General features: G+C 38.3%; 1 protein-coding gene across 2 annotated transcripts in view; it reads right to left on the bottom strand.

The window, feature by feature from the left end:
• Positions 1-2,175: 2,175 nt before the first annotated feature.
• The window catches only part of sec24a (SEC24 homolog A, COPII coat complex component), a 35,309-nt gene continuing 15,324 nt past the window's right edge, over positions 2,176-22,160 (bottom strand). The window contains exons 3-23 of one of the 2 annotated variants that reach the window (XM_082548311.1): positions 17,532-17,717; positions 16,660-16,722; positions 15,914-16,077; positions 14,370-14,557; positions 14,028-14,130; positions 12,354-12,477; positions 12,074-12,183; positions 11,619-11,731; positions 10,683-10,801; positions 10,297-10,352; positions 9,879-10,085; positions 9,298-9,421; positions 8,819-8,977; positions 8,119-8,292; positions 7,766-7,876; positions 6,058-6,233; positions 5,671-5,808; positions 5,400-5,504; positions 4,761-4,853; positions 4,521-4,624; positions 2,176-3,448 (exon numbers count right to left, since the gene is read on the bottom strand). In XM_082548311.1, coding sequence (XP_082404437.1) covers positions 3,334-3,448; positions 4,521-4,624; positions 4,761-4,853; positions 5,400-5,504; positions 5,671-5,808; positions 6,058-6,233; positions 7,766-7,876; positions 8,119-8,292; positions 8,819-8,977; positions 9,298-9,421; positions 9,879-10,085; positions 10,297-10,352; positions 10,683-10,801; positions 11,619-11,731; positions 12,074-12,183; positions 12,354-12,477; positions 14,028-14,130; positions 14,370-14,557; positions 15,914-16,077; positions 16,660-16,722; positions 17,532-17,717 — 2,732 coding nt within the window. In that variant the 3' untranslated portion in view covers positions 2,176-3,333. Of the gene's footprint in view, positions 3,449-4,520; positions 4,625-4,760; positions 4,854-5,399; positions 5,505-5,670; positions 5,809-6,057; positions 6,234-7,765; positions 7,877-8,118; positions 8,293-8,818; positions 8,978-9,297; positions 9,422-9,878; positions 10,086-10,296; positions 10,353-10,682; positions 10,802-11,618; positions 11,732-12,073; positions 12,184-12,353; positions 12,481-14,027; positions 14,131-14,369; positions 14,558-15,913; positions 16,078-16,659; positions 16,723-17,531; positions 17,718-22,160 lie in introns of both variants that reach the window. The other variant, XM_082548310.1, reaches the window with a different exon arrangement.

The following is a 22,160-nucleotide window of genomic DNA, read 5'->3' on the forward strand; positions in this document are numbered from 1 at the left end:
ATCAATATAAATGTCCACTCGTCAATATTCTACGATAGAGTACTAGCACTGTAGAGAAAGGTGGGATTGAAGTCCACTTGGCTAACCTCTCACTACATTGGAGATAGGGTAAAAGGTCTTAACATCCAGCCTTTATGATAACAATGAAACAAAGTTCTAGAAAAGATCTTATCAATGTGTGTTTTTAATTTGTATCAAAGTTATAATTAAAGTATACATCTAAGTAATATGATGAATGAGAAATCTGAGTAATGAAACTGATTTAATATTTAATCTCCTGACCTTTTGCTGTGATTTGGTGTGTGCGTGTGCTTTTGTGCTGAGGTTGATTGTACCAGCAGGGAATCTAAATATGGCACACAGCCTAGAGCTTGTCTGAGGTCTGTAGTGCTTGGTCAGAATGACTAAGCAAATACTCAGAGAAAGTTTGATTTTTAATGTTTATGATTTAATTAATTTAATTGATAAAACAAAATTATATGAAGTAAATTGTGATTGACAAACTGAGTTTTGAAGAGTAAAGATGAGAGAAAGTATTTCTATATAATGAGCTGTTTGGAAGATTGGATCTAAGCAGATCCAGCAGAGACAGCAGAGGGATCTATTGCTGAGCCGGGGACAGAGGCTGACTGGAATTTATTCTTTATTGACAAAAAACAAACAAAAAAAGTCTGGTGCTAAGAAACAAATATTTTATGGTGATAAGTTAATAAATTTTCACTCAATTGTCACTTTTCTCCCCTTTAATTATCTTATACCAACTATAAAGCATGATGGCACAGGCATGATGATTTGGCCTTGCTCTGCAGCCACAGGGCACTGTCATGGCTGCTGTCATTGAGTTGACCATGAACCATGACCCCAGAACAAATTTCCAAATGAGTGCCTCAAAGCCCAGGCCTCCACCTGACTGGAGTGAATATCCACAAACCTCAATAATCTGAAACAACATTGTAAAGAAGAGTGGACCAGAAGTCATATGGAAAATAATTATTTCAAGTTATTTCATGTCACGCTGATGTTCATCTGAGGTTGTATTTAAATCATTTTAGAACCTGTAAGGACAAAAAGATTTTTTGTTACATCCTGATTACATGAAGCCTAAGAATTAAAGGAGTGTGTACTTTAGTTTTTACAATGCCTGTACAATTAGGGAACACAGAGTGGGCCAAGAAGAATCAGAGAAGCCTCTCAGATTAGAGAAAAAACCTAAAATGAGTCTACTTTCCTTCAACATGAGTACTGAGACTGAGGTCCTGCGCACAAACACCGATGATACAGAGGTAGAAATTCATCAGTGCTGCTACTGTTTTTGAACAGTGTATAGATGTGGGGCAAAGCCAATATTGATGATCCACTTTATACTCAAGACACAGCTAATAACTAACAGGTAAACCTCCACCCACCCTCCAACCAATTTTAAAGTTTCAAAGACAAGGTCTATTATATTGTATAGCTTTCTTGTTATATGTAAAATTGTATTGTATTTATTTAAATTTTTACTTTTTAATTATTTTACCTGCATTTTTTAATCACTCATATTTAAATGTTCATTTGCTATTTTATCTAGGGATTGAGAGTAACGTAGTTTCTATTCTCTGTATGTCCTGTACATGTGGCAGAATTGACAATAAAGGTGACTTTGACTTTGACTTCATGTTGTCCATGTAAGTCAGAAGAGAAGTCACAGGTCAAGTCAAATTTGTATTATTTTCTACTTTATTTTTTGGGTGTTAAATTAATTCAATTTCTTGTTGAAAGGTGAGGTCATTCTAAAAAGCCAGTGGCATTACATCTGTTGATTTAATCCACTCTGTCCACACTCACGAGTGGTGTTATTTTAGCTGTAGTCATGTGACTGACATCCAGTCCTCAGCAGGTTAACTCTGTACAAAAACAAAGCTGCTTTTTATTTTCATCAGTATTTTTTTATGAAAAACAATTTTCCTTGTGCATGAAGACCAAAACATATTTGTCTGTTCCTAAATACATTTTTGTTGATATGATACATAGATTACAAACTGTATGAAATGAGACCAAACCAAATTTAAAAAAAAAAAAAAAAAAATTAGATTCAAATGCATTCAAGAGAAATATAGACTGATTTGGTCCATGTTGTCTTTTGTAGTCTTTGTGTTCACAGAATAAACACTGTTCACCCACCAAAACACAAACTACACTTAAAAAGTCCCAACATTTTATTTTCTTAGCGTCATTTCACCTTATTTGTACTAAAATCATCAGCATGTCTTTACCTTTATATAATGCAATCTTTTAATATACAAGTATCAATAAGCATGATTAAAAGATCACAATGGCTTTGTTATGTCTGTGTTAAAGAATTTCCCATATCCTATTATATTAAAATATTTCATATATAGAGTCTGTATTTAAACAGAGGTTTTAATAATAAAAAGTGAGTTCCCATACAAGGCAATTATAGAATTTAATCAGATTGGGAGTCTCATAAATTAAACAATCAGAAAAAGAAACAAACAAACAGAACAGCAATGTCGTCAGAGGTGTTCTGAATATCCAGATAGAAAGAGCGAAAAGATGAGCGACAGACCAGACCGATGAAACCACCTTCCGCTGCCAAATCCAAACATTCGAGGCAGCGACGGCAACGAGGCTGATCTGCCTTCAAACACCTTTAAAATTCAGGCTTTCAAACAACAGAGTCTACAGATTTATTCACCACACAAGTATAATGACTGTCAAATAAAAAGCACACGCTCTCTCCTTCAGGTACAATATTAGAGTGTTGTTAGAGCTCAGCTGCTGTGTGTACAAATACTCCAGGTGACACCCAAAAAACAAAACAGTCTTTTTGCCGGTTCCTTTCTGTCTTATAAACTAGTCTTAAGCGTACGTATATATGTTTGACTCTTATTAATAAAGACTGTGCTTTTTCCAAACACAAACACTTCACACATCTGTTTTCCTGCACTGTTTCTGAGCACTACCTCAGTTAGACAGCATTGTTCTGTGAGAATAAACACTGATTCATTCGATCATTGACACAATAATCATCCAGGATTTCTTGTTTCTTCAGCAGGGTTCAAAAGTGCCCAATAAGCATCAGAACCAATTATTTGTCACATCCTCGTCACATGACCTGATTGGGCTGATGCCTCATGTTAAGTTCAGCTCGGGTTTCCCCCCCTCAGAGATATGGTGGACCACAGCTGAAGAAGGACCAAGAAGCGACCTTGAGTGTAGTCTCACTCACACGCATACACACTCTCACACCATATACATATATACTCGCACACATACACTGACGCACATGTTCGCTTCAATGTTCCCTCGTCTCCGCAGCCACACTGAAGATTATTTGGAGATTTGCTGTTGGAGGTGAAGGAGGAACTCGTAGTACGACAGGGCCGACTCTGTTCGGTCCTCGATCATGTTTTGCATAAAGCTGGCTTTCAGCTGGCTCTCGTCCCTGAGTCACATGATAATGGGTGGGAAATAAGAACACAATGAGAAGACGTGAGTTGGGATTGCTCCTACATATTCAGGTACTAAAGATGTGCAATTTAAAATACTTTCATTCATTTTAACAGGGAAGAAGAGGAGATGCTAAAGTTTTTCAGAGCATTTCCTTCAACATAGCACAGTTGCAAAGCCTATATTTTACTATTTTGTTAACATGAAGTCTGTACTATAAAGGAGGGTTAGGAGGCCTGTTGACGACCGTCTGGGACTTTCCCATCAATAGTCGTGAAAGAAAAATTGATTTTTACTGACCAGTTAAAAAAGTGTGACGCAAACCAGAAACATAGACCATGGGCTTTCAAAGTAAAAGCTGTGCTTCAGCAGTACAACCAACACGTTTCAAAAGTAGCAACTTTTACACTGGAGGGGAACGGTCTCTGTTTGCGGTCTGCACCACACTTTTCAGTTTCTTAACTGCTCAGTGAGTAGTCAATATCTGCCCTGCAAACTAGAGGCAGCAACTCCATGCCCACCAAAGCTACTGTAAGGTGGTTTTCGATGCTGCTTTGTAATCCTCTTTGCTTGTTACACAGATAGCAAAAAGGTCTATTGGTTTAAGAGATCATCTACAGTTTTTGTCTTTACTTATCAGCCTCAACAGGAAATACAGTCCCTCATAAGCCACTTGCCTTACTTGATTTATACATTACATTATAGTTAGTATCATAAGCGTTAAAGTGCTATAACCCTAAAGGCACAGGGTGGCTTGTATTTTTTAGACCCTTTTGTTTTGCTGGGTTCTGAAAGATCAAGTCTGAAACAGTCTTATATGCCCTGAGAAAACATTAAGTCAACACATCACCCTATAAAAAACAGTTACTATAGTGAAATTTTAGCTGTTATATAGATAAAGCTATAAACTGATCTTGATCTTTTACCTGTGGAAGAGTGTGGGAAAAACTGACAGCACTACAAAAAGTATCGGTAGTTTATAACAGTTCTTAGCTAGACCACCAGGGAGCACACTTTTTACTTTTGCAACTTAATTCATTCTTTTCTAATACCCAGTGAGGTCCCACCTGATGATATGCAGGGAGGGGAAAAATGGCCTCTGATCTCTCAGCCAACCAATGAAAGCTCTGGTTCTCTGAGACTCTGCAGTGTCCAGTTCCGGAAGCAAATACTGTGAGAGGACAGCAACAGTTTTTGTTATCAGCAAGTAGGGGAAGGCGTCAACATATGGAAATGTAGCTGGGCTGCATGTTTTGAGAAGTCTTGTTACAGAGATAGAGCAGTTGACCCAAAGTAAGAAATCCTACCAGATTATCAGGCACAGCAGCGTAGTTTGGAACTCCTAGGACCTGTGTGAGGAAGTTGGAGTGGCAGTTTCGTCCAATCCACAGGTATATCACCTTTGGGAAGAGAATGAGGTTCATTTAAATATCTTTAACTGAAGAGCAAGAAGATTACAGTACTGAGAACTGTGACTGAAGAGCTGAACACCTTTAAGTACAGCTCAGGAAAGCTCATAACTGATGTTTTTAATCTAGAACTGTGCTACATGGTTACATAAAATGTTGAGTGTACAAGTTATTATCAGGCGTGGGGGGAGAATGATTAGTGTCATGGAGAAAGCTGGAGTAAGGCTTCATCACAAAGCTACACATTTGCATAAGTCACACAGAGAAGAGGCACTAGTGATACAAAATGTACAATTCAGTGATTTCTCATTTTCCAGAAAAGGAAATCTCTCAATCTCTCTCACTATGCCAATATTAGCACCTTTTAAAAAGCCAGAAAAAAGGGCCATCTAAAGAATCTTTAGCACTGCTGCAAATAAGTAGGAAAAATGTAGGAAATAAATTAAATGAGACATTCAGGATGGGAAATGCCAAGCTGTAATTTTGCCCGACATTGAAAATTGTTAGCTTGCTCTAAGAGCTCATCTTGAAACGCACAATTCCAGCATCCATGAGGAAAGCTCCCTCCCTGCTGAGCTTCTCCACAGACAGCTGCAGCAGTCTGGGCTGAGGGATGGTCCGCTCGTTGATGTTTAATGCTCCCTGAAGATGGAGAAAAGAAAAGATCACTTAGTAATGAAGAAAAGCTGAAAATAAATAAAATCCTTCCGAAAATGGTTTTAGTCCAGTCATGTAATCTTAAAACTACACATTACGCATAAAAAGAAATAAAACACAGGGCTTTGAAACTTAAATTCATCCTCCTCACCTCGTCAGTCAGGTCGTCGACACGGTACAGAGCAGGATGGATCATCAGCATGGCGTAGGCCAGTGGCTGGTACTTCAGCTGAAGCATGGCAAACACCCGGTCATCCAGCCTGGTGCTGGTGCCTGTCCTGAAGGCTTTCTGCAAAGCGCACATATAAACACACCAAAAACCTTCAATGACGACTCAGTGGTGGCGTATTCAAGAAAGGCCTCTGGAAGTAGAGCCAGTTAGTGTTAATGTTCATAAAAATTCGTGAATTTAGCAAAGAGAGGATATAGTAGATCGATCTTTACACCAAACAAAGGTACGTTTAAGCACAGGGAAAGGTTGAAAATCAGTCAGTGGAAAAGATTAATGGCAGTGTAGCAGTTGTGTAAACCAGCCAACCTGTTTGAGCAGCGCAAGAATGTAGAGCGGGAAGAGTCTGAGGCAGGCCGGAACCAGCAGGCCAGGCTGCTGGATTGTCAACACAGACTGCCGGTAAGACATCAGCGAGTCGATAGCAGCGTTGGTCATTGCGTCTCTTGCATCGCTCAGACTTGCCGTCACCGAACGGTCAACAGCTGTGGAGAGGGACATTAAGAACTTTTAGGCAGATATTTGTGGGATTAAATAGAAGGGCTGTCTCTACAAACAACACCGACTACCAGAGTAGTTTAAAAGAGGCTCCAGTCTCACACCAGTTATGAGACAATCATGCATTTTAGGTCTGATATTGTAATATAAGGGGCGCTGTTCCTAGACCATGTTCAAAACGTAAAAAAAAAATCTGTGATCAAGACCTCAATAATTACACTTTTTAAGACAATGTTTTTTTAAAATCAGACTTTTATGAACCTTTCTTAAATAATTTAACTGAAACAGAAATATAATACTTCTCTTTACCAGAATATGGTAAACTAAATATTTGTGTGATTAAAAGATGAACTTTCTAAAAAAAAAAAGATTCATTAAAATTTTATCTGCTAATCTAATTCACCTAACAGCAAAATTGTTACTGTTAAAATTCACAATATGTGTGACTTTACAAAAACTTATTTTCCTTCATAGTAACGCTCTTCTAATAACATTTCAATGGAGACTATGATGTGAATTCAGTTTGAGGAAATTAAATAAATTTGTGTTTGACAGAATGAATGACCTGCAGGCCTGTGGCTATATTGGTTCTTGTGGGTAAGCGACAGTTGTGTTGGTGGGCCAGTAAAAGTCTGATCTACTTACCCAGAGGGTGGAAAGAAAAACATGCTGAACACTGCTAAGTGACCCAATTTTATGCAGTAGGACATTTAACTACCAAATGAATTTTCTGTGAATTTAAAATGAAAAAATACGTCCGTCTTTGAGATGTTAACATTTGTGACATGACCTGTAAAAAATGCTTATATTTCCCAGCAGAGCTTAGCATTAGGATTAGTGTTTATAAATCTTTTTGAGTATTAGCCTTGTGTATATTACAGTTGTGAGTTGATAATCATCATTCACATGGCATGGCTGCGCCTTACTATGCATTTGAAGTCACAGTGCTAAAACAGCCATGCTCCACCTGATTGTTATAAGATTAAAATGAAATAAACTCTTCTGAAACATAATATCAGTATCTGTTCTCCAAGTTAACATCAGATGAGCCAGCACAGATTTGAATGCTCGGTTATAGAATGGTCGCTAGGACACCGCAGCTGTCACCACTCATCACCATCTGTCAGTGCTTATAACAGCGAAGACGATGAAAACCCTGTGAGGATTTAGGATCCAGCCAATTAAAAGAGTATTAACTGTGACAATGAAGAATAATCGCCTAGTTATGCTTTCCACAAATCCAAGTTTATCCAGATTTTACAAACACACAATCACGTATCCAGAAATTTACAACTGGTGAAGACAAAGCTCTCACACTGTTACTTCACTTTCACATTTCTGCCTACAATTATTATATACAAGTTTCAAAACAAACATAACTGGTAATAACTCTTAAGTATGCAAAAGAGATGTGCAAACTGACCAAATAAAATTAAGTATGAGTGGTAAAAAAAATAACAAAATAATTGTAAAACTTTATTATCTCATGTGAAATTTTAGAAAACAGTTTAGCACGTACCCATGCAAGCCAACAGCCCAGAGATGGCTTGAACATCAGCCCCAGCAAAGATATCCGACAGAGAATTCACCACAGGGAGACACAACGTGTGCACGCGGATCCTCCTCTCTCCTGTAAGGGACCATTCATGTTATTTAAACATATTTTAGTTCTACCCATTTATTGCATATAAAAATGTGTAAATAATAACATCTGCTTTTCATTCGATAAAATTACACTAAGTAGTTCCATCTTATATAATAATAATATTCATAAGTCACTATTTGCATGGATGTTTTTTTTTCCATTTATCAACACTATTCTGCAAAAAGATAAGGAACCCAACAGGCTCGTCTAAGTGAGCATGTGCGTACCTTTGCTGGAGGTGTAAAGCAGCGCAGCCTGGAAAGAGACAACCTGCATGTCATCAAGGTTTTCCTCGATGGACATCTGAACTGCGAAGCCGGCGTCTGGGTTGACGTTGGGGAGGGACAACAGATCTGTGGAGCGCACAAAGAAGTTTCCGTGGAATGTGTGGATGGACAGACCTGCATAGGAACAGAGAGAAATAAAAATCAATTAAACTGGACTGCACTATCTTAAAAGGTAGCAAAAAACAGAAACCATGAATGAGTCCAAATGTGTTTTCCTCTCTATAATGACTCAGAGTTTAAGCTTTTATGTCCAATTTCCATGATGAGCAAATACAGGGCTACAAAGACCTTGGTGTTAGCAACAGTAAGCATATACTACTAATACTTTTACCAATAAATCAAACATGTAAAGAGAAACTTGAAACCATATTTGGGAATTTATCGCTGTAAGGAAAAGTTTTGAACCAATTACCAGGATTTCTAAAAATGATTTTTGAGTGAAAATCAAAACTATTTGTATTATTATTACTATTACAAGTGTGTTTATCTAATTGTGCCTTGGATGATGATGAATAGACCACATTTTATGCCAAATCAGTGCAGAGTTGCTAATTCCAAAGTTTATAAACAACATCATGCAACGGTAACCTTCACTTCTATTCAACACTCAATCATCTTTAGCTCTTTTGTGCCCACAGACCTTTGGTGCAGCGTATCCTCATGACAGCCTCAAAGCCAATTTTCCTGGTTAAATATCTCTTCAGATCCTTCTGGAAGCGCTCAACCTGAGCTGGGTTATGCTGGTGGTGGTAGGATGGGTAGTAGTAAACGCTCCCTGCTGAATATCTGGATATGCATCCTGCAATAAAGAGAGAACACACAGAAATGGAGAGAAAAAGCTTTAAAGTTTTGAAAAAACAGACTGGTTAAGAATTTCTATCAATTTCCATCTCGTTAGGGAAGAAATAAAATCTGATAGCATCGATTCTGTAATCAGATTTCCTCCCATTAACAACAAATATTTTTGTGCTTAACGTTTTTACCACTCAAGAGTTTTAAAATCTAGGAATATGAGGGGATTTTTAAGCAAGAGGTTAACATGATAAAAACAATAAAAGATCCACTGCATCCATCTTTTCCCTCCATTGTCCCCCTCCAGTCCATTGAGGTGAGATTTACCAAGAGATGCCAGGTCACAGTACTGAGCACTGAGCAGGAACAGGTCTACAGCCACCTGCTGGCTGGAACAGTCCAGAGCCAGCTTCTTGTAGAAGTCTGTCGCCGGCGCTAAGTGCTGGATATCCTGAAAGGAATGCACATCAGATAGCGCCATGAACATAAAGTGTAAATGTAAAGCAACAACTCAAAAGTCGTCCAAAGTAAAACAAATTTTTACAGTTTGTGGAAAAGCTGACATTTTTTAATCCTGATTTAACCCTCTGGTTTAAGATCACCAAAATCAAATAACTCTAAACATAAAAAGGTAAATCTTCTCTCTCTCTCTGTCTCTGAAAAGTTAGTTTTTCTACAATAAATCTGATCTTATTCCAAAAAAAATGCTTTTATTTTGCATTTACTAGAAAAGTTTAAAACTAGCTGTCAAACATTCGTCATGTCCATTTTTGTTCTATGACTGACTTGAAACACTAGTCATTAAGACTTACTTTGTTTAATATAGTTATGGCAACTGGTGTCTACATATAACACAATGGTTATATTTAAATCCCGCTGTATACCATTCAGCACACTTCTCTCATTACCTTGGCAGATGCCCGCTGGTTGGGGTCCTCTCTCGACTGCAGTGCCCCAACACCGAGGTTAGGCAGCTGCGTTTGAAACACTGACATGCGCCCTCCAGTGGGGGACAACAACTTAAAGGCTGCTTGCAGAGCTGAACCCAGGGCGGACTGCGTCTCCATCGTCTTCTCAAATAAATTTGGCAGGCTCTTCAACAGATCCTGCACAAGCTGAAAGGCAAATGGGTGGACATGAGTCATATTTTTATGACGTGTTATCGCTATTAATCAGAGAAAACGGATATGAATATAAAGCAGCAATCAATTTTACTTCCTACATAATGTAAACACATAGTAAACTGTTACACTGAATCTCAGTTTCAGAATACAGTCATTTATAAATTAAACAACACAGGACTTTAACAAAATGTGCATATCTGACCTCTTTGCTTTCATTGAGGTTTACTAGAAGGCTGTCTGGTGTTGGTAAAAAGATATCTGTAGAGAACAAAACGTATTTATTTAAACAAATATAACAGTAGGTAATGACAACCATAAATCAAACAGGCGAACAACCATAAAGTGGTTTCATTAAGAAATAAGAGTCACTGCATGTATTGCAACAGTTTTTACAAAGTTTCGCTTAAAATAAAGGCGAAAAAACATAAATGTACTAATTTACCAACATGGCATTCATGTTTAGTGAGCCAGTAAGTCTGTGACCTTATATGTTTGCTGGTTCTCGATTCCTGCAGCAAGTGGGCACACAGCTGATGTCAAGTTACTGTGATAATGAAAGTGTGGCCTTTGCCGTCAGCTGCGTCTCACCTTCTATGTCAGACACGATTAGCATCTGAGGCTGGGAAAGTCCTTCCTGGAGGTTGTAGAAGTGGATGGTGCTGTCAAAGGTGATGAAGCCTACCTTAGTCCGTGAGTCTCCAGGAAGTCTAGGACACATAAACACACACTTCAGTAAAGCTTGCCCTTATGTGTCAGGGATAACCTATTTTCATCGAAGTTAGCAAAGACCCAAATTAAGATCCTTCCATTAAGATATTATGTTGGATCGTGTTACTGCACATTACAGAAAATAACCATCTGTTGATCAAATATGTAGACAGGTGGTCAGAGTCAGCCTGCCAGGGGGTCCAGTTTGTCCTATATAAAAGGGATCAACCTTCATGTGCAAATATTAACTGTACATGTTTAATATGAGTATCGTCCACCAGAACAGTGTATGACAGAAAATAAGGTACACTATGTTGCCAAAATTATTCGCTCGTGTACCTTCACATGCATATGAACTTGGGTGACATTTTATTCTAATCTATAGGTTTTCATATGATGTCAACCCACCCTTTGCAGCTATAACAACTCTTAAACTCTTCTGGGAAGGCTTTCTTTACGGTTTAGCAGTGTATTTATGGGAACTTTCGATCATTCTTCCATTCCATTAAGCTCTCTACAAACTGTTCTTGAGCTAATCTAAAGTTCAAATAAAGTTTGGAGATTTGTAGCGAATGACTGGAGAAAGTCGGCGACCTCTGTGCACTATAAGCCTCATTGTTGCACAGGTGGGATCCTATCACAGTACCATGCTGGAATTCATGGAACTCCTGAGAGCGACCCATTTTTTCACAAATGTTTGTAGAAGCAGGCTGCATGCCTAAATGCTTGATGTTATACTAAATACGGAAAATTACTGTTTAAAAGGCTATTTTGTCAAAAGGACTCTAATGAATCAAAATTAAAGGTTGTACATACGAATTGATGTTGTCCAGCAGTGACTGACAGAACACATTTAGGTAGCCTGTCTCCACTGCATTGTGGGAAACGTCCAGAACGAAGAGGTAAACAGCAGGCTGGGGTGGCCTCAGCTGAACAAAATCAGAGCAAACACAAGCTAGTTAAAGCAGGGTTAATAAAAAGAGACAAAATTACTATCATGTACACAGAAGACTGCACAATTTCCAACCCTCAGAATTAAATTTAGCAGGTTAAAATAGCAAGTTAAAAGCTTAAAGTAACCACTAACTGACTTTGCCCTGAGACAGAGTCCTGGAAAGTATTTTCCCTGCAGAAGGCTACACCTCTCCCACCATCTTTGAAATCTCCCTCAGCTTTCAGATCATAATTCTTCAATTTTACATCACTCTGAAAATGCCAGTTTTATAATAGCATGGATTTAACTGGTGACAGATGCAATGTTAAACACCTACCATGTATTCTGAAGGAGCAATGAACTCAATGGTGGCATTCTGGACCTCAGGTCTTTTGTGTGGTTCTCCATATGATCTGCTGACAGGGTTGTACATGAACTCCTCTGGAACTACACACAAACACACAAAACTTCCAGTGAGATTTTAGTACTGAGTCAGATCTTCTACCTGAGGTGAAAACACATATAAACTAACAAAATCTTCTTTCCAAAGTAGGTGACATTATTCTCTCTTTGTACTTAATCTGTGGGTGGAAAAAAAAACCCCTCCTGTTACTTACCATCATTAACCCGATAGCAAAGGTTGCACTTCCACCTTCTCTGGTCCAGGAAAGAGACAAAGGGATTGATGTAGGTTCTGCAGAACCGACACCTAACAATCGTGCTGGATGTCACAACAGGAAGCTGCTGTATTTATAAAAGCAGATGAGAAACAACTTCTGTGAGATGAGAGCCTCAAGGCAAACATTATCTGGTATGCAGCTTATTTCAATAAAGACGTTTCTTGTTGCTGTCCAAGCTGTGAAATGTCTCTGGAATTTGTGTCCTCAATTAACAGGGAAACATAAACGTAGTCACTGTGATAGATTTTGCCCAGGGGTGTATTAAGTCAAACCCTACTGGGAAATAAACAGCTGTTAGGAAGACACTGTTTAACCAATACAAATTTGATGCAGCTCATGCATCTTTTTAAAGATAATATAGCTGTTATATGTTGGTGTTATATGAGGATGAAACGTTTAAAAATGGCTCTGGGAATGCCTCATTTTTAAAAGCACCACTAATGAGATTAGACAATTAGCTCCTGTAACATATATATGATTTCTGTGGGGAATTCATTTAATGACCTATAAGTCACAGGCATATGTTTAAGGAAGAAGCCAGAGGAATGAGGCACCTATTCCAGAAAGACACAGAACAAACTCATTCACTCTGAGTTAAGCATGTGTGTGCCACTAAGTAAAGAGGAAAGTCTGTTCCACTGAAGGGAGACATTACCGCACTTTTATCATTCAAACCAGACATGCAGCAGTTAAAGCAGCAGAAAGAGTCAATATCCTAACGCTACATTTTATTCAATGCAATCCTCTTATTTATAATTTAGTCTTTTGTCAATGTGTGATAAGTGCCAATTGCCAGGTTTGACCCAGTGATAATGATGACATAAAACTGCATGGAAGCGTTTAAGATCAAGACAAATTCTTATCCACTTCAAATGAGAGAAAAACAGACAAAAACAGAAGTTAATACATGCAACCTATATTCATAAACAGTCTATAAATATTCTCACCATATGACATAGCTATGACAGCGATATATGGAGAGAAATTTGTCTTAAAGTGTTAGTGCGTGAAATGATTAATACATGTGCAAATGCATAATACTGCAACCCCTGCATTCATGTAAATAACCAAAATAAGTCACTGCTTCGAAAGACATTTGAATGCTGGGAGAAAACGGAGACATCTGAGCTTTGGGTGTAACCCAGTATCGTTTCACATAGAGCAGACCTTTTTTCTAAACAGACAGAAATACCTCGCCACCCTCTGTCTAAAAGCCATTAACCTACACCTCTAATTGTTGATACATGATAATGACTACACACATTTGTGACTAAATTGTCTCCTATGTGTCACCAATATTATGTGTATAACTACTTAAATGTGAGGACAGAAATCAGTGCTGTCTCCTCACACTCAGGATTGATCATAAAAGTGGTAATGATAGTAAACATAGGCCCCGGGTAACAAATCTCCAGCTGGGATTGTGGTGATGTGTATGACATGTAATTAATGTTCTCTGCTTTGAAATAAACGAAAGATAGACTCAGCACTTGTTGCTGAAAACCTGCTGGCTTGCAGCTGAGGTTCACAGTGGAAGCTGTTGGAGTAACTGACCCAGTTAAACTGACTGACAACTTAGAATGAACATTCAATAATAAATTGACACGTTACCGAGAGGTCTTTGAATGGGTGAAGCAGCAAGCCCAGTGGCATCTTGGCTTTATTGAGCAGAGACTGGGTCTGAGGGATGCTGGTCAGTGTAGAGCGAAAAACTCTGGAAGCACACAGAGTGGCAAATTCAGCGTTTAGGCTGTGTGCACTTAACACGAAACAGTGATATGATTGATGTCCCACTTTAAACAAAGCATTTCTTAACCATTTATAATTTTGAGTTTAAAAACATAAAAACTAAACAGAGATCATTTACAGTATTACTAGCTGTATGAGATAAAAACAATCAATTCAATGAAAGACAAATGCAACAACACGGAAAATTAGTTCATTATGACTCACTCTGGGCTGCAGTTGAGTTTCTGCAGGTCCTGGGTGAGGCAGGGAGTCGGGGCAGGGACTGGAGCCGGTGGCAGCAGGTTCCTCTCTTGCAGGAGGTTGACCACTCTCAGGGCCTCTGGGGTGCTGGACTGGAGGCTCATGGCTGCTAATGATGGGCTTAGCTGAGCTGGCCCCAGGCCACCAGGTGGCTGAAACAAAAAAAACAAACAAACAAACAAACAAAAAATACATTAAGCCTGATAGTCTAATAATATTTACTTGACACAATAAATGTGAGAATTTTGAAGTCCACACGTGTTCAAGTGCTTTTTCCTAAATTCGTATCTTGAAATAAAATGAATTTAAAATTGATTTAAATATTGGTTGCAAACTGTTCCCTCACAAGCCCTTTACTATAATTCACCTAAGTTTGTTTAGCCATTCCAGTTCTATAACCAGTTCAACCCTATGCAACAGTGAAAAAAGCAACCCAGTGTTGGTTATTCTCCTTTCCATATAACCAGCACGTGTTTTGCATTCATGTGCAAGTCAATGAAAAATCGAATAAACAAACTGTGTATGCAAAGTCATAACAACCATCTGCCTCTCTTCATTGGCAGTGAGGCGGTGGAGAGGGTGAGCAGTTTTAAATTCTTGGGGGTAACTGTGACCGAGGACCTGTCCTGGGGCAACCATATCACCTTAGTTGCACGGAAGGCCCAACAGCGCCTCTACTACCTGAGGAGACTACGGAGCGCACACATTCCCAGACCTCTGATGTTGAACTTCTATAACTGTGCCATCAGCAGCGTCCTGACGCATGGATTTCTAGTGTGGTTCCCCAGCTGCACCAAGGCCGACCAGCAAGCACTCCAGCGGGTGGTGAAAGAAGCTGGCAGAATTATTGGAACAATTCTGCCAGAGATCAGTAATATCTTCCCCACTCGCTGTCTGAGGAGGGTGCACAGTATCCTGCGGGACCAACATCACCCTGCGCGCCACCTTTTCCACCTGCTGCCCTCAGGGAGAAGGTACAGGTCTATACAGGCCAGAACATCCAGACTGGCCAACAGCCTGTATCCACAGGCTGTGAGGCTCCTGAATTCTGCCCCCCTCCCCTCTCTGCCCCCCTCTCACGGACAATAACCATATCCAACTTCTTAATAGCACTGAACTGGTTTGCATTGGTGCATTATATCTTTATTCTCTCTCTCTCCCCCCCTCTTTCTTAAATAGACAACCATCATATCTCACAGTACAATAATATTGAACGGGTTGCATTGTTGCATTTTGTCATGTTTCTCAGGTCTTTGTCTGAATGTCCTATGAACATTACCTGTCTTGTTCTCATGTTGTTGCTAAGGATTGTCTCATTGCACTGAAGTCACACTGGGTTAAATATTTACACTTGGGTTTTAAGGGGTATTTGTTTTTGTTTTTTACGGGTTGTACGGAAGCCCCAAACGCAATTTCATTGTTCTTTGACAATGACAATAAATAAATACTTGACTTGACTTGAAAGTGTTCTAAAATTATGTGGAACTGGGTTGTGACGTTAGGCTCACCTGCTGATATGGCTGAGGTGCTTGAGTGTAAGGCTGCGTGGCGGCTTGCATCGCAGGGTGGATGGGAGGGGTGGCGTGGGGAGCTGAGGTGTTCTGGTACCCAGGAGGGAGCGAAGGGTAGTGGCCCAAGTGCCGACCGGGTGGTCCAGGCTGAGTCGGGCCAGCTATGGAAGAAACAGTAACATTAAAAACATTTACACTTACAAAGGTTTACATGAGAACTCAAATAGCAGACATCACTAAAAATGGGAAGCTCTGTGGCTGACAGGTACACACAGCAGCAAGGCATATTAGTCACCAACTTAAATAAAACCCAGTGGCAATGTTTCGTGGTAATGAGGATTTGAATGTGTTTTTATAGGCTTAAGCTACTTAATGTTTGTCTACACAAACAATGGCTGTTAGCAGAAGTTGTTTATTGTGGATTTTGTTCTTTTCATGGGATTTGCTGATGATATGAAAAGTATATTACAAATTCCGAGACGCCTGCTGGTATGGAACCAAAGGGAAAAACAGAAAATAAAAGACTGTTCACCAGAGCTGACAGTCGCAGTGGGATTTGTGACAGTTAATATTTAGATATTTGTACTGAAAAGGGAATCCAGTTGGGATTCAAGACATACATCACACAATTAAAGATTGTACAATAAAATGTAGAAATGCCTCATATTCGTCAAAAAAATGCAAGGGCAGGCATTTGCAAAGGCTGCAAATGTGACTGGTGTGTGCACAGAAAACCGCCTTACCCATTTTGTTGTCAAGATGATTATAGCTGTTTGTTGCTTGCGGGCCATTGCCAGCCACAGCTCCTGTTTCAAAGCAAACACAGACATGATATGAATAATTTAAGCGGCACTTTGCCAACCACAAATAACAGGGATGGAACAAAATGAACTACAAAAAGGGTCAAAACAATGACAATACTAATGATGACGCAAATTAAAGAGACACTAAACATGTTTATGGGAAGTATTATTACATTGGTGATTTTAATATTTAGAAGTTGAGCCACATGGAAGACATGGTGAGTCTAGATGACTGAAAAGGTAAAACACACCACCAAGAAATAATTGTTTCCATGGATGCTCAGTTTAGCACTAAAAAGATACAGAGTTACTATGAATGCCATTACAATATCTCTAGATTAGTTTTCATTTTATATCCATTATTCTTTAAGACTATGAGATGAAACCTCTGTATATGCTCAATAGTGCATCCAGAGATACAAGCAAGAACTGTACAGATGAGACAGGACTGGCAGCACAGCACTGACACAACATCTAAGAGCTGAAAACTGATTTTGCCACACCTGGACATTCAATATCTCCCTCCTGGCTGTCGGGCTTAGTGGGGGAAAGAGTGCTGTTAACAACACCCCCACACTGAGCTGGCATGTAGTGGAAGGAGCGGAGGGAGGGAAACAATGGAAGGTGATCAGGAAAAAAAATATATAGAGAGATAATAACACGTTGGCTTATACAAAGGATATGCAGTCATTAAATATCACGATTATCACATCTGTGGGAGTAAAATGTTTAATGATTATTCTAATGTTTCCAAATGTGCTGAAATCTGGGCTTTGTGTTTTAAAAAAAACTTATAAAAAGATTACACATACCATCTGCTTTAGGTGGTGGTGGTGTGGCATTTGCCACTGGAGGACCAGTGGGAAACGATGTGGGTTTCATTGTTGGTGGTGGGCCTGCAGGTGTTGGACCTGTAGGTGGAGGCCCATAAGCAGGCCTGTTTGACTGGCCTTGGTATGTATGGGGCGCCATGGGATTCATTGGTGGAGGTGCCACACCTGTAGAGAAACAAAGACTGTAATTTGTCATGATTTCCTCTATTCAGTGTATAATGAGCTAATTACTTTGCATACAAAATGTGAAAAATTTGAGAGGTTTCTTTGACACGAGAACTGGAAAACTTTAAAATTAAAAGGCTTGAATCAATGACTATGTTTATCTTTTCTTCTCTTTAATAAATGACTAATTAATCAGAAACCAGTGTAGCTTGTTTCTCTGGCACACAGCCGGGACTTTAGCAACATCTTCTATCATCCCTGTGAATCTGCTGACATCATGTTACAGCTTTCAGCTGGTCAGTTATCACTTCTAAAATTATGTCAAGGTTGCAGTCTATGTAAAACAACTCCAACATGCTATCATGTACAAGACATCAGAGTGTACTGTACCGCACTAAGCTCCAGGCTGTGGTGACAGCAGCTGGTGGCGCTACTAACCTACAGCAAGTTAACCTCAGAGCACAAATGAATTCATCTGCACTAACACACCAGCTAGTTCAGGACTGTCTGTGCCCAAACAAACACTTCTTGATGAACTTAGTGATGACTGAAGACAGCAAGTATGTTTACTCTTTTACTATGTTAATTATGCAATTTCCTAAGCTTGTATGCCAAGGGTGGGCAACATTTGCTTTCTGTCTTGAAGAAAGAGTCCCGTTTTACCTACTTAAGTTAAACTTAAAAGTTAAAGTTAAACCATCAATTTGCTAGACAGCATTACCTCCTTTACAACAGGTCTGGCCAAGACGAAACAATTTTTGTTTGTTTTGTTGTTTTTTTGCATTAATATGAGACACTCCAAACTAAAACAATCCACCTAAACACTTATTATTTAATTTTTGTAATATTTACTGTTGTAGAGCAGGTGTTTGCAGCAATGAACTAAGAAAATATAAAGGTTCACAGACACAAATTAGGAGCAAATATTTAGTCAGAAGAATGACTAGTGAGAATTTAATCATTTTGTCTATGACTTGGACAGGTATCTGAAACTTTAAAACCGCTGCAGTAGAGACCTGTATCACCAAATTAGAGTGAATTAAGACATCGACAAAGATTACTAAATACATTAAGTTATTAGTAATTATGATGTGTGTCAGAAATGTGTAATTTAGTTTAATGAGAATAACTGCACCATCAAATCATGCCATCGGATGTTAAAAGGATAGATGTTTCAAGATCAGCTAAGAGCTCTAACATGATGTCTTTGTCGCCTCACAGAAAAAGTGGCACACCTTCTGTTAGAACTGGGCTTAGAAGCACTGCAGACCAATTACAGTCTAGTCTAGTGATTCAGTCACATTCAGTGCTCTTTAATGATTTGGGGGGATTTGTTTAGACTTCTTTTTTAGGGATGCCTGGGGAGGATTTAGACTGTCTGTCAGGCGGATGTATTTGTGTGTGCATGTGCTGTATAGGTTGCACACACAATCAGTGGCTGTATAGGTTTCCATTGATAGCTAGGACCAAATCCAATCCACTGGAATTTTATGCCTGATCATCTCAATTCCTTTTATTAACACTGCAGTGGTTTTCTAACAGTTCACACTGCAAAGCAAAGATTTTGTTCCACACTGTGGGAGATAACACAATAGTTGCACTGATGCTGGAAACCTATGTCCTCCTACTTTTCTTCCCAAAAAAACAACAACAAAAACACAAAAACAAAAAAGGACCTGACCTATATGAAGAAAATCTTAATAACATCCATCCTTAATGAAGTTTTAAAATGTAGTTTGGCAGGTTCATTATGTATATAGACATAAAATGGCTTCAAGTATGCTTTTGCAGACTGGAGCAACTCAACAGAACAAAACCCAATTTCATGATCACAAGCATTTTTTTTACCACTTAAACTAAATGCCCTTTGTGCCCATACAGAGTTTATTCAAAAACTGATTTATGTAGTAAAAGCATAAATAGACAAAGAACTTAAAAAAAAAAAAAAAAAAAAACCCTTTCCTTTACAGTTTTCAATGTTACAGAAAATGTTTCACTAATAATAATAATAATAATAATAATAATAATAACAACAACAAGAAGAAGATATCAACACATAGTTCTGATGGGGCAATTTTAAATCAAAGATGACTGAAAAATTAAAGACTCAAAGCAACCGTTTGACCTCTGCAAGTACTGCACTAAAACAAACAAAAATCTAGGTTAAATTACAGAAATGCTTTGTGAAATCACTTTGCCTCTGTGGTCACATATTACACAACCAATTTATGTCAAGCTAAATCATGTAACAAAGCCACTTCCTGTTACTAAGACTCTTTATGAGTGTTTTTTGTTACCGCTGTGAGCTAACTGAAGGCTACCCTTAACCCTCACAGGAAATTAAAATGTAACCAATAACCTTGAGATACAAATGAGTGCAACTGGTTAATATCAACAGCATTAATTTGTGCATTTTTCATTTTTCATCATTATCACCAGAGGCTGTGCCAAAAAGTAAAAGTGGTCCCAAAAGCTAAATTATATTCAGTATAAGAAACAATATGGTTTGTATTTGAACTTTGTATTCAGACTAAATGAGTTTCTGTGCTTGGGAGGGAGCCAGAGGCCACAGCAGGCCAACATGTTCAGTGTAGGAACAGAGGGCAATGTCCAGCTCCAACATATCAGCATTCTAGATATGCATATCTCCAACACATATCAATGAAAGAAGACAATGACAGGGAGAAATTAAAGCAATCACACCACAGAAAAGATACCAGAAAGGAACAGTGCCAAATTAACACACATTACAGTATATATTTTCAAGTAATTAAATAGGCAATAATTGCATGATAATAATTGGTTAAAGTTCAGTGCTTTCAGTGAAACCCGACAGGATGATTCATCTATTTACTGATTTGACCCCAGGACAGGGGGCATCATTATGGTTTCATTTGCAACAACTAAGAATTGTTGCCTCACCACTGTGTAATTACATCTTTTTTTAAAATGAAATTGCATTGGGTTAGTGCAGTGGCCTCTGGAAGTTCAGTGTTGTACACAGAATTCAACTGAACAGTGCATACAGTGGTGTGAAAAAATGTTTGCCCTCTTCCTGATTTCCAAGTGTTTTGCACATTTGTCACACTTGTTTCAGATCATCAAACAAATTTTAATATTGGACGAAGATAACCCGAGTAAATACAAAAAGCATTTTTTTAAATGACGATTTCACTGATGATGGGAGAAAAGTTATCCAAACCTACCCGGTCGTATGTGAAAAAGTAATCTCTCCTCTTGTTAAACATAAATTAACTGTCACTAAATATGGAACGCCAGGACTGCCATAATGAATTAATTAAATACATCATTAAATAATTAATTAAATGTGGCAATAATTAATTAAAATTGGAATTAATTAATTAAATAAATAGTTATGACACATGTAATTAATTAATTGACACATTTAATTAATTATTTATGTATTTCACATTTTAATTAATTATTGACACATTTAATTAATTAATTATTGACACATTTAATTAATTAATTATTGACACATTTAATTAATTAATTATTGACACATTTAATTAATTAATTATTGACACATTTAATTAATTATTTATGTATTTCACATTTTAATTAATTATTGACACATTTAATTAATTATTGACACATTTAATTAATTATTGACACATTTAATTAATTATTGACACATTTAATTAATTATTGACACATTTAATTAATTATTTAATAATATATTTATTTATTTCATTTTGGCAGTCCTGACGCCTGGCTCTCATCATGAAATAATTTTATCTGTCAGCCTCACCCATCAAACTCAGGGGGCGGGGTTAACACTGATCGAGTCAAAACCATTGCTTTGGCCTGGTGGCCATTGTTTCTAGCGCACAACAACCGGCATGTGGAAGCTAACAGAACTGAGCTTTGAAAAACCCTGTTTGTGTGTTACCAAATACCGTTTTAATATTTTTTTAGCCGAGAATGTAGTGGTTTAATCTTCATGTGTCTGGTCGGTTTGTCAAGATACAGCCTCTTTGCAAAAGTGTTTCGATGATTTCGGAGATGTCGTCCCAGTCTCACGGCAAAGCGTGGGATAGACCCGCTCGCCTCGCAAGCAATCCCACCGACAAAGCGCAGGCCCCGGTACACAGCTGTAGTAACCCCCGCTGACTTCTTTTACTGAGGTTATATTTATCGGTGTTTTATTTCCTGATGTTCTTATGTGTCCTACGTGTTTCAGTCGCCAATTCTGAATTATAACTAACATTAAAAACATGTTTAAGGAGGAGAGAGAGCAAATAAATCTGTTTAACATCTGATCTTTGGGTTTTTGTTCAGTAATCAGCGTGACCTGTGTATAAACGCATAAAAGAGATAACGTTGGTGTTTCCGTCATGTAGTAACTGCTGGCTTTAACTGTACAAAGGTTGTTCGACACTATGAAACACATACAGACTTCATGATGTTCGGCTAATATTT

The sequence above is a fragment of the Aulonocara stuartgranti genome (genome assembly GCF_965226115.1).
Source record: "Aulonocara stuartgranti genome assembly, chromosome: 10".
Lineage (NCBI taxonomy): Eukaryota > Metazoa > Chordata > Actinopteri > Cichliformes > Cichlidae > Aulonocara > Aulonocara stuartgranti.